The 13,276-nt window shown below is 40.0% G+C and overlaps 1 protein-coding gene across 24 annotated transcripts in view; it reads right to left on the bottom strand.

Moving 5' to 3' along the window:
• Positions 1 to 2,054: 2,054 nt before the first annotated feature.
• The window catches only part of DST (dystonin), a 312,504-nt gene continuing 301,282 nt past the window's right edge, over positions 2,055 to 13,276 (bottom strand). For 11 of the 24 annotated variants that reach the window (XM_074581555.1, XM_074581556.1, XM_074581557.1 and 8 more), the window contains 6 exons: positions 11,584 to 11,701; positions 9,152 to 9,220; positions 8,186 to 8,385; positions 7,622 to 7,732; positions 4,735 to 4,858; positions 2,055 to 3,305 (listed from right to left, as the gene is read on the bottom strand). In XM_074581555.1, coding sequence (XP_074437656.1) covers positions 3,040 to 3,305; positions 4,735 to 4,858; positions 7,622 to 7,732; positions 8,186 to 8,385; positions 9,152 to 9,220; positions 11,584 to 11,701 — 888 coding nt within the window. In that variant the 3' untranslated portion in view covers positions 2,055 to 3,039. The remainder of the gene's footprint in view (positions 3,306 to 4,734; positions 4,859 to 7,621; positions 7,733 to 8,185; positions 8,386 to 9,151; positions 9,221 to 11,583; positions 11,702 to 13,276) is intronic. The other 13 variants (XM_074581579.1, XM_074581580.1, XM_074581578.1 and 10 more) reach the window with 2 other exon arrangements.

Raw genomic sequence — 13,276 nt, 5'->3', positions numbered from 1 at the left:
GTTCTCTGGACCACCACCATCAAGGGAGAGACAGAACTACACCGCAAACTTTCTAATTTATATTGAATGTGATGTTCACGGTGTGAAACAATCCTGTTGGCCAGCTTGGGCCAAGTGCCCAGGCCTCGATCCTTCTCATCCCTGCACCTGGCAAGGCTTGAAAACACCGAGACCTTGAATCCCTCATAGCCTAGCTGGCTGTAAAGTAAATATTTTCATGAATTCAGACACTAGAGTCTTCTAAAAGTGCAGTTTTCCCCAGCATTAGAAGAGAAGTTAGCCCTGTGTCGCTCAACCCAGGACAACAGAACATTATTACAGCAAGTGCTCACCAACGTGTCCTCTTGCCACATGCCGTGACCAACACACGTAAGCACTGCGGCCCCTCTCACATGCAAGCTGTGGGGTGTAGATGGTCTTGCCGGTGCTACGGCAGACAGTGACACAGGCAGCTACAGGTTCAAACGCCGCCGCCGCCTATAGTACGGTATAGCTGCTTGCATCAGAGTTTATTTTTATGAAATGCATTAATTTTTAAATTAAAATAGCATATAACCTCATCTCTACGCTTTTGTGAAGAGATGTGCCACAGGCAAAGCCTGAATTATTGTCATTTATTATATTGGCATGTGAGTGAGAGGCTCACAAAATCCCTGAACTGAACAAGCCGAGGATGAAGCCGCAAGGCACCACTGGCTTTTCTAATGCTGCATTTTTTTACTTACAGGTTTCATCTGCAGGTTTCAAAAAATTCTGTGGATGCTTTCCCATTTCGAAGGCGGTAAAACAGAAATGCAGAAAGCTGAAAATGAACAAGAATTAAAGGAGCCTAGAACTGAGCCAGCTTTTCCAAATGCTAAATATACGTTATTCACTGAACAATACGGTTCTCACAGCCATAGGCTTTCCAACCCTTCTTCCCATCACCTCTGCTCCTTTGCTGCACAGGAGAATCCCAGAATATCCAGGTGTAAGAGCCCAGGCCACACTAAAAGGTTGACTCTTCTTATGGTCATCCAGCAGGCTGGGTGAGTTCAGGATGAACTCCTGTTGGTAGGAGGGGGATAAAAAAAAGGGAGAAAGTGCATCTTCAATGGTGGAAGTTACGTGAAAACTCACGCGACTGAACAAGGTGGGGAGCTGGTTATGGGGCTGATCCTTCCTCTCTCATTTATGCTGGTACCAAAGAATAAATCCTTTTGAATTACAGGAGGATGGAAACCGAACACCACCTCTTTCTTTACAAAAAATAGTTCAATAAAACTGAGCTACGTGTCACTTGCTGGTAAGTCCGCAACATGCCTTCTTCATCGAATTCTGCAGATTTATCCTTGTGTCAGAGAAGTGTAGGACTGGTTACTGTCTGCTGTCTGCAGACACTCATACTCTGTGCTGGAGAAAATCCTGACATGAGTGGGTTTTGATTAATTTAATTGTCTTTTGAGTATTATTTTGTTTTTCTGTTTCTTATAAACTGACTGCGTGAGTCAACTTGTGAGTCTGCAGGAAGCTGTTGTGACAACTCAGAAAACATCGTCTTGGTAATGCTGCCAGTAAGCGCTAGCAGAGAACGCAGATACCACCATTAACTGCGTGTAATCAACTCAGCTTCTGCTTCATTTTCAGCATGCTAAGGGACAAACCATAAACCACGCTGACCCTAAAACTCCTCTGCTAAAGGTGCAGCATTTTCTGGTATATGAACTGGTCGTGTCTCAGGTTTAGACTAGTTTGTCTGCCACACTGGCCAAATTCTACTTGAGTCTTTCTGATATTATCAAAGAGCATTTTAAATTTCTAGGGATTCTGTCACTCCCAAATACAGCATCTACCCAGCCATTCTACAGCACTCCCACAGGAAGCTGCATCCTTTTCCCACCACAAATTAACTATTATTAATGCTTTCAAGGAATCCATGAATGGCAAAAATATTTCACTAACAAAAAGAGGAACTGAATTACTCTTTATGCCTTTCATACATGGTATACAAATGTCCCAGTTTAATATGGAGAAAATAATTGTCGACACACAATAATTACATATAATTTCATAAATGACATATGTGCAATTTACTGTTTTATTAAACAAATACAGTAGCTACCCAAAATTTGATTGCTGATAACGGGAAATTAAATTAAAGCCTATGTTACTATGGTAATATTGGTCATCTGAAATTATACATGCCCTAAAACATAACGCAGAAAAGTATCTTCCTGTGAAATAAGAAATACAATAGAAATAAAGTTAAGGGACATGTTTATTTCGGAGCTTTCTGCAAGCAAAATTGCTTTAATACAAAATGAGTTCGATGTTACAGTGCTACCATCCACTCAAGCAAAAGAAAACCTCACATTTACATGAATGCACTTTATATATTGACATTCTTACAGAATAATAGTTCAGATATCCAGAATGTGTCTGGCCTCATTGAAAGCAATGGCACAGAAATGCTGCAGGGTATCGGAGTATCATAGTACTGGCGAGTGCTTAATTAACTCTGTGAGTTCTCTGAGAGATGCCGTATAAATAAGGGTACTGTGAATGTGGGTTTATATTCCTTAGTAGTTCTGACGTACATCCTTTAGTGTTTGTTTAGTTAGCTCAAAATGTGGAATTGTGTCTTTTGGCTTTTTAGTATTCTCTTTTTCTTTTTTTAAAGAAAAAATCATGAGGTATCCTTTACTGTTAGCTAATGTCATAGTGATAGGCCTATTTTATTCAGGTTGCAGAGACTTACTGTACATTCAGTACACTGTACATTCGGCAATTATTTTTAGTGTACTTTCTACACGTTACTGTGTACAACTGTTAGTTTACATTAAAACTCTTCCCCCTTCTCACAGGATATGGCATAAACAAAAACAAATCTGACAAAAATTATACACATAAAATAAGACGACAAATACACAAATAAGGCCATCTGCAGAATTAAAAATCCACCTCTTGCAATATTTCACAATAATTTCTATATAATATTTTACATCTTATGAACTTAAATACTTAATGCAAAAGGAAAAGATCTTTACGGAGCCAATCCTATTATCTCTTTAAGGATTTGTCCAATTTGCTGGCTAGGGGCCTTCTCTGGGGAGTTGGAATTTTCGACGGCTTAGCTGATCCTGGCCGAGAACCTGCTCGGGGTGTCGGTCTGCTTGTAGCAGGAACAGTCTCTGACACATCTGAGCATACAGACTGGATTTCTGAAATGTCAAAGTCAGATGCGTCACTGCCTCGGCGGCTACTCGACCTGCTGCCAGCCTTGCTTCCTGCTCGGCTTCCAGGTCTGCTTGGAGTTTTTCTGGTTTCTAGAAAGACAAAAGATATCCATCAGTATTAGAGGTAAGGATGGAAAAGGTATGCAGGTCTTTCCTAGGTTTTTGGCAACTCCAAAAATTCCTCATTGCACCAACCTCTGGGAAGGCAAGCTAGACGATGATCAAAGTTCATCCGGATATTAAACAAGAGCATAAAACAATGCCGTATCTCCCACAAAAGAGAAGGAAATGTGAGATCAAATGCAGAGATGTAGTTAGTCACTAGCACATCTCATTAAAAATGTATTACCCTGGCAACTTTTCTTGACTTGCTAGACGTGCACTGTTCATTCACTTAACAGCCAGATCCTTTCTTTCTCTTTCCCCTGATATTTTCTCAATTATTAATTGAAAGAATTCAGGATCTGGCCGCTTCATGCATTCTGGATTTCCCAAGATATGTACCTTGGAGATGCAAATGAATATTCCAATTTTTAACTGTGTACCCCTTTTTTAAAAAAAAAAAATCAAAACCATACAGTTGAAAGCTGCAAGTAAACAAGGGCAGAGCAAACATTCTCCTAAACAAAGGGCTGAGTAAATGAGCTCCAGCAAGCCTGCTAAAGTAAAAGCCTGCCCAGACAACATGCCACGAAGAAAAAAACCGCAACAAAGAATCTTAACAGAAAAACATTAATGTTGTTTTTCATAATTTTCCAATTACTTATTGAATCTTTTTGATCTTGACAAATCTTGTTCCCTGTACGCATGAAGAACACCAAGTTGAAACAGAAATCTCAGGTGGTTCATTTTTCTAATCACCTATAACTTAAAAGACATCTACTCTTTGAACAGGACTTTCCAGAACGGCTCAGTGTGCTCTGCAGAGCTTAAGGTGTGAGGGAAGGCTTAAGGTGTGAGCCAGTAGAGCTATCTTCTATTCTAACCAACTAGCCCTCTCCCTTACACAGAGCTGCGCTGAGGATCCTGGAAGAGCACGACTTCACTGCTTTCTATTTTCATATACTGTTTTAAAAATCTCTCTGGGATATTCCATTAATAAGGTCATCTACAGCTGCTCCCTGCTGTTCTTCTTTCAAAAGAAATGGATAAGTCATGACTAAGTGACCCCTTTGCTCCATCAGAGTTGAACATGACTTGAACACTGAAGAACTGAAGCCTTTCTTTTCAAGTAAATGCTTCTTCCCTAGTTCCTTAGGCAGACACATTGGAGTTACCACTGTCAAGGTTGCAGTCATGAATTTGCACATCCAGAGATGAACATACCTGCTGTGCAACCATGCGAACGGAGGACCATTACCCTGATTATGTGCACCCTTGGCAATACTAATATGGAGACAGTAGGACTTTCACTCCTTCCCACTCTTCTGACATCTCCCTCGCACGCTAATGTGACCTTAAGTGTTCAGGTGGAAAACAAAGCAAGAGGTAGATCAAGCTCTGAAGTGCAGACACTCACCTGCAAACTGAGCTCTAACCCTGGTAGCTGCTGTTGTCAAGATGCCGCTGTCCTCTCCAGAGTGGAATCCTTTCCCTGATAGATATCCTGGCAGTCGAAGTTTGCTTCCTTGAATTGGTGTTCCCTACGCAGGGGGGAAAAGAAAAAAAAAAAAAAAAAAAAAAAGAAAAAAGAAAAAAGTTTTTTCCCAATTGTCACTACTGCAGATAAGGTCTGGCTCTAGGTAACACATAGCTTAGAATACAATTATCATAACAACATTCACTGGGAATCTGAAATACTGGTCTGAGCCACTATGGACAATTTTCATGATGTAAAATTTTGAACATAACTTTAGCAGTTAGTATTTGAAGTAGCCCAAATGTAAAACTACAACAACAACAAAATCACTTTAACAGTCTTCTTGACATTAACATTTTAGCATTCTCTGTGTGTATTTCAATGCATATAAAGAAAGAATAATGCTACCTTCTGATAATTAGTTCAAGCACGTAAGATTGGTTGATGGCACATGACAAATGAACAGAGAAGTAGTCGAGGTTTTGATATAGGTGGTGAATACATTTGTTTCAATTTTATAAGTATTTTGATGGTAAAACAAACCTATCAAATTTCAAAACATTTCGCTAGAAAAAAAAGCAGAAAAAAAAGACATAGGAATAATTTTAAAAGTTCTTGTTGTTAATATATTGTCTGAAATTTCTCTACTCCATAGTCTTACCCTGCGGGCTTTCTCATTTCTAAAATAAAACGAGTCTTGATTTACGGTCTGCCCCAAATGGGAAGATTTCTTTCAAAGCCACAAGAATTAAATCCTCAAATCTCAAAATGCATATAACATTCCCGATAGGAGCTGTATGCAAGTAAGAGGAAAACTGCAGTATTCACATTCATTTACTCAACACAAAAATACTCAGTAAATATCCACAAAGAAGAATAAACACTGCAGTGATGAATGCGGCACGTGGAGTGCCTGGATCCCAGGATCCTGTGTTTTGTGCCTTTGATCCCCATACAGTGGGGTGGGGCAGAATTAGACATGGAAAACCAAGATCCAGGGGAGTGTGTTGGGAGCTGCCTGGAGCTAAGCACAGAGCGGAGGCCTGGCAGGAGCCCGCCTGGCAGCTGCCAGCTCGGACCACTGGCACATCTGAACAAAAGAACATTGAGATGCCAAAGAGCAGACAATCTGCTGGCTCTGACAGGGATTGGCACGCTGTGAAACTCTTTTTAAAGCCAAATACAAGTGCTTAACAACCAGCCAGCCACACCTTGGAAATCTCTGCCATACAGAGGCAGCTTGGGAAGACAAGGGGAAAGGGAACACTCTTCCTTACCCCCGCTGAGTTGGCTGCACTTTGGGCAAGGCACTGGGATAGAATCACTGGTGCAAGAAGAAAAAGAGATCAAGCTTGTTCTTCATTTAAGCCCTAAACCCAAATGCAATCTACATATAAAATACAGAACTGCTCTCTTGGGCAGAAAATGATGTAGAATGCCTTCAGAAATTCACTGCAACCTTCCCCACCCCAATCGTTCCATTTATAATCTTAAACCGTGGCAGCTTACATAAAAGAAACTCACTGAAACTACTGGCAGTTGTAAGAGCAGGTGAGAAATACAGCACCCTCATTTGAAATCAATGCCAACTGCTTTCACCTCATTGTAATTCAATGCAAACACCACCTTTCCATGCCATATAAACTCCTTAAAGTACCATCAATTAATCTTACAGTTACCAGCTAAGAGACGAAAGAAAATACAGGAATATATTAGAAACTGACAACTGACTCAACTTTGTGCTACTGTTAACCATTCTAAGCAACAGCGCTGCGTGTTTGAAGTGCTGTATACACATGCCTGCAGCGTGCAGAAGTAATGCACCCACTCGCACAGAAGGAGGGAGCGAAAAGTTCATTGTGCGTCTTAGAGCAAAGCCACGCTGAGGTCAAGCAAACTTAGCACTGGAAGGTGTCACATGAACGGCAAAAGGCATCAAAGTGCAGGTATGCGAGAAGCAGATACAGAGGTGATGGTGGCAGAGGCTTCCCCTCACCGAGCCCTCCGTCCAGCCCAGGGCAAGAGTAACTCTTACAAGTGACAAGTCAGTTCGCAGCCTGATCCAGCTGCAAATTTTTCACTGACTGCAATGACATTAGAGGAGACACTATGGGCCCAAGCCCATTCAAATTTTGGTCATACAGCTTGATTGCCAGCAAAATCCTAATTGCTATACTAGCAGTTTCTATGTAAGTCATGGGCTGGAAATAAGACGAACACTCGTTTCCTGTTAAGTCATCAAATAGCTATCTTATTAGAGCAACGATTGGTCGCTACCACCCCTAAACAAAACTTTCAGTTGTTGGAAAGATTTCTGTATCGCAGTCAGTCTTTTGTGCCACCTTCTTCACAGTGATTGGGTATTTCTATATTTAGGGGTTTTGCACTGGAGATCATAAGTTATAAATCTCCTTCCTGCAGTTCATGAATATTACAGTACATTATAAACGCAAAGCAAACAATTTTAGGAAAGAAACCTGCAAAGCATATAAACTGCTTTATTAAAAAGTACTTTTCCACATTTGCTCATCCAGTTCATTGCACACTGTTATGATTTATTAACCATTTGCACTTTAAACATAAGTTCATTGAGCCTGTTTTCCTAAAAGTCAAAAACCATAACAAACAGAACATAAAAAAAAGATTTTCGGCGGACAAAAAAAAAAAAAAGGAAAGAAGTCATTTGACAAAGGTCTAAAATAAAGACAATGCATTAATATGCAAAGGATGTTGCAGCTCCGAAGCACTGTAACTCTAGTGGCTGTTAGTGAAGTGACAGTTTTAGTGAAGGAAGGTCATGAGACTAGAATCTCTGTCCTTACTGTACCTCTGCAGATGACCCTTGATAGTCTGAGGATTCTGGTGGCTTAGAAGGAGTTGACGTTTTGCTGTTTGTCAACCATGGTTTACCATAGTTGCGTGTTAAATGATGGGGTGTCTGTATGAAACAATGGTAAATCAAAATATGAAGGACAGTAGATGGAAAACAATGTCATGGAGAAGGATACCCAGGCTTTCACAAGGCGATCAAATCTCATAGTAGAAACAAAAACTAAGCAGAAAGAGTTGATGACAAACGTTCTGGAATGAAGAGATGACAGAGCTTATTTTTTAAATGAAATTGCTCTTTCAGAGCAATTCCCAAATTGTCAGCTAGTTCATGCGGCACCTTAAATGTAAAGAATTCTTCTATTCCCATGTTGAAAACAAACAGTAGAGGAAATACACTGAAGAGACTCCTCAGATTCTCCCTAGACTATGAAATAAAATCGAGAGACTTCTTCCCTATCAGCTAGGGAAAGCACCAATATTGCTGGAGAAAGGAAAAAAAACCTAAACCCAATCTATACTCCATTTGTTAACCAGTGCAGTCTTGTACATTTCTCCTTACCTTTGGTGTACTTGCAGCAACTGCTTGTGGGGCAGCTGCCTGGCCAGCTTGACTTGACAGGGAAGTAGATCTGTTGGGAGAAGCACCCCTTGAAGAGGGTCGGGATCTACGGCCCCGTGGTCGGAAGGCTGCCATGCTTTGACTGGCACCATCTGCTAAAACAAACTTTTCCCGCAGCTCCACATTTGTCCTCCCTTTAGCTGCAGCAAAGAAAGGTGTTCATTTAGTCAGCTATGAAAATTGTCACGAGGCTGTTTATTGTCATTTTTGCCATGCCAACTCCAACATATTTTAACAATAAATAAAATGCATTACAGTGTAATGCATTTATTTTGGACACAGAAGAGTTATGTGCAGAACTCGCTTATTCTAATACTTTATGCCAGCAGGAATGAACCACTGTCAAAGGAAGTCAGCGTGATAATGGAATGCTCAACGTGCTAAATCATTGTTAATCAATCAACTGTTAATACATAGACACAACCTGATGAGCAGTGTTGCTAACTCTACAGCTATTCATAATAAATAATACTTGCTTGGATGTTCCAGAAGAAATTGCTAAGTACAAATTACAGGAAAGCAGCAAATATATTTATTCAAAACTATGAAGTTATGTAGTTTGGCAACATGCAATGATGAACATAAAATCCAAACTATAATGAGGTAATTGGTGGCTAAGCACTCACACACACATACAAAGACACATATGAGAGAATGTTCCGCAAGAATAGATGCAAGACATGTTAGCATTTAACTGTGTCAGTGTGAATGACAATTGTTTTTGAAACACTCTCAAAGCGTGTCAAAAAAAATTAGCTTGCAAAGCACCAGCCCATGTAGGAACACATTAAGCTAAATGGCATGGGTGTAGCATATTGTTAAAAGTATATATTTTAATAAAGTGGGAAGAAAATGAAGAGAGAGGAGAAGAGGAGGAGAAGGAGACAAAGAGAGGGGTTTGCCAACCTATAGTAGGCTGAGTGGTAATTGAAGAGTTTGATTCCGAACGTAACATTTTACTCCCGTGATGATGAACTAGAAAAAATGACACAGGACATGGGTCACATTAAAGAAAATCGTTAGCAGGAGAAGAAATTAAGTACAGCAGCTGCATATGCAAGAGACTGAGAGCATCAGGCCAAAAGACAGGACTCAGAGCAAAAGCTGTTTTTAAGTGCTCTGAGGTCTCAAAGGTCTCCTAGGCAAAAAGGAAATAGTGCTTGGATAGACTCAGCTGCAGTCCCAAGTATACTTGTGTAATGCTATTTATCTGCTGACATAAAGAAGTAATATAAGCTAAAATTATTTTAAATAACTGGGTCCAGTACTTTTAATGCTGTTTACGACAACAGTACTTTGAAACGTGATTTATCTGAATACATGAGAAACCCTTGGTGGAAATACAGATTTGCTTAAGGAAAAGACTGAACCTGCACCACTGCCATCACTGACTACTCTGCATGACTGACTTCAACAAGACCAGGATTAGGTACCAATGCGCAACGCCCAGTGTCTGTGTGATTTTACAGAGATCGGTATTCCTTTAGACCCACTGTCTTGATTTACTCATCTGCTCATGTATTTCCCATGAAAAAGGGATAAAGTACTACAGAAAATACTGTAGAGATATATAGGATACAAGGCTTATTAAAGAAGAGGGGATAAAGTTCCAAAGGACTCTTAATCTGAGGACAGTAATAAGGAATTCCAATAAATGAATCAGATGGTTATTAAGTATTGTATCTCTCAGTGTCAACCCAAATAGGAATTGCAACAGTCTATCTGTCAATAGGCTTGAGAAATAGGCTTGTCAAAACAGACCAAGTTAACCCTTTGACGAAGTCCGCTATTTTGAGGCACGTTTCATTTTCCACTACCGTGCACTTTTGAGGAACAGGAGTAGAAAGCTGTAAAGTAAGGATGGCTCTGCAGGCATAAATGACTTTCCTATAGTAGCAGGTGCAGAATCAGATGCTAAATTTCAGTTAGACCTGTGGTCCAACACCAATAAAGTAACATTACTGTTACATTTCTTTAGTAAACAATATATTCAGTATGTCAGTAAGCAAAAGGACTATTTTTAACACTGGTGAAAAACTCAGAGATATCATCACAAGAGTATAACAGCTCTTTTATGATGCTATGGTAAGAAGTTTTATGGGTACCTTTTAAGCCTGTTGACAAAGGTTTCTAGGCCTTAGTGTCACACTGTTAGCCCTTATGAGGTTTTGTGGTAGCTCCTTTTTGGATTTAACATCCTTGACTTAGCACGACAACTGCTACAAATACAAGCTCTCCACCCTCTCACGGTCTGTACCAAACTGTTTAGAAACCTTGGTCCCAAAGTAGAAGCTGTGTGAGATAGCTGACACCGGGGTAAGATCTACAGGACAGGTGATGTCTGCCTTCACTTGCCTCTCCTGAACTCTGCTGTGCTGTTCTTGCGCTGTTACAATATTGATTATGATTCTATAGAACTCCTGGGAAGTAAAAATGCAGTAAACTTAACACTGCTAGTTAACAGGACAGAATTACCTAGTTGCAGAGCGTCAGCTCACTCTGAACACAGGCATTATTATACTTTCTGCAGTTTTACTACGCTGGCTATTATTTGACTTGTATCTTTCCTGCTCCCTTCACAAATGGCTTCTTTCCTATCTCCAACTGTTCCTCCAAGAAGGGTGCCAGACAGGGCATTCTTTCCCACTACAGAAGTAGGCTTTCTGACAAACTAAGACGTCATTATGTTGCTGTGTACTGATAAAACAATACGCTTGATACAAAGCCCTGGAGGGCACGGTCATAGAGCGCTCCCTGCTTCCCCAGAGCACAAAGTCCTCCTGGCCAGAGCATTTCCCACTTGTATGTACAAGGCTCAGGGCTCTGCAAAGTGGTTCTGGGGAGGATGCCAATGAATAGACAGGGCTACGCAGGCAGAGCCTGAAAGCCTGGGCGCGGCCACTGGCCAGAGATTTTTTTTTTTTGTCTTGCTGTTGTTACTCTTCGATTCAATTGCCTTGTTTTGATTTATTGCCTTAAAACTTCTCTCTTGCCGAGAAGGTTTTATTGGACATTTCTGTGTGCTATTTCTGCCAAGTCATACAAGCAGCTTACACGCCATAAACTCTATCTGGGCTAAGTTCAATTCTTAATTACACCACTCTAACTCTGGAAGAACTGAGCAGAAGACACCACAGTTGTTCTTCAAATCAGTGCAAGCGAACAGGATCTTAACCATGGGATTTAAATTTTACAGAACAGATCACTACATGACATTTAGTGAGATGATGTTTACAGAACTGGCGTTTTATACAATTCAATCTCCATCTTGAGACAACAAACGACAACTATATCCGAATAGTTATCTGCATGTCCATTTTAACAGTGGTGTTACATACCCCTGCAAGGATCATTTTTCACTAAGAACTCATCGAGTGCCATCCAGCCACCTCCAACACGAACCATGACTGTACTTCTTAGGATACGAACAAGGCGCAGTTGCTGAGAGTCACCAAACTGCAAAAAGAATCAAACAAGTGTCTCAGGTTCTCAGTCATTCAGATGCAGTTCAACGCTGATAGGTTAAGAATCAGACACTTCAAAAAGTTTATTTTAATTATTAGTAAATGCTAAAAAATCAGATTTATTTATGCAGATTATTAAAGCTGTTAAGATTTCAAATCAGATGCCGTTGCATTAATCCAGAGAAGATGGCAGGACGGTAAGAAAGAATCTCGGGTTTAATTTTATGCTTGATTCTGAAATGTCTGAGCTCATAAAGGAAGTAAAATTAGTAACACATTATTTAATTGGTTACGATGTGCGTTTGTGCAAATTAATGAAGACCTATTTGCATTATTTCACCACTAAAATCTTAAGAAAACTCTTCTGCAGCAGTCTAGATTTTAATGATATCAGCTGAAAGGAAAGCAGCATCGCTTTAGATGATCAGTATGTGGGCTGGAAAATCAACTGTGCAACGAGTGTTGCACGCTTCTATCAATTGATTCATTTATAGGGATATTTTCAGGTGTAGCATTGACACTGCTCACCTATAGCGAGGCGCGTGTGGAGAAAGGAATATTAAAGAAACAATGAATGATAGATAGCTGTAATTATTTTCCTTTGCTACAAACTGTTTGTCACATCAAGGTTCTTCACAATTCAGATACGCACAAAAACCTGTTTCATACAAATTTTTGTACTAGCCCATTCCTCCTTTGGGCTGATGGCCAGGCCTAACGTGTGCTTTGCTCTTGAAACCTGTATAACAAACTCAGTATGCAGTATCTCCATTCAAATCCAGATCAAAGAAAACATGACCAAAACATTGACCCCCTTATCTCATGAAAATTAACCAGAAGAATTCAGTACTTTTTAGACAAAGTCACTAAAATATCAATTTTGATAGCAGATCATCAGGCCAAGTGTAAGTGCTTTCACACACAAACATGCGGAGCACTCACTGAAACCAACGGGAGTCAAATACACCTCTTTGGGACAATCTTTGACCCTTGGAGAAGGCTGGCCATAGTTCAACTGTACTACTTGCTCCAGTGAGGGGATGCTTTAAATGCAAACCACACAAACGTGCTCCCTACTTGTTAAATGACTTTAGTTGTTTGGTACTACTTAAGCCAAGAAGAGCGAATAAGTTTAAAGGAATATTACTTTTAGGAACCAAACAAAAGCAAAGCTCGCTGCTTAATTCAATAATAATTTTTTGTTATAAATAAGAACATTCACATGAGCATTAGTTTTAAGGGCTTTTTAATAATGCGTTCAATATGTGCTGAACAAAGAACCATTTTACATATGTACATCAAAGTTAATAAAAGAAATGGCATCCAAATTGATTCTGTTTATTTTCATTGGCTTGTTTCTATAGAGAATTTTTTCTAGAGGTTCTAAAGATACTATCTTTTTTCTTTTCTTTACTTTTTGCCCCATCCCAGCTTAATTCTTCGGCTAGACTCCCTCAGGCAACTATACGAAGGGTCAGACACAGTATCCTTTGGAAACTGCCCACCTAGGCTGTGGTTAATTCAGGCAGTGGGGCTCCTGGAAAATAACACAGGTATCTATCAAGGA

The sequence above is a fragment of the Larus michahellis genome, chromosome 3, assembly GCF_964199755.1.
Source record: "Larus michahellis chromosome 3, bLarMic1.1, whole genome shotgun sequence".
NCBI lineage: Eukaryota > Metazoa > Chordata > Aves > Charadriiformes > Laridae > Larus > Larus michahellis.
This window is presented reverse-complemented; position numbering and strand designations above follow the sequence as displayed.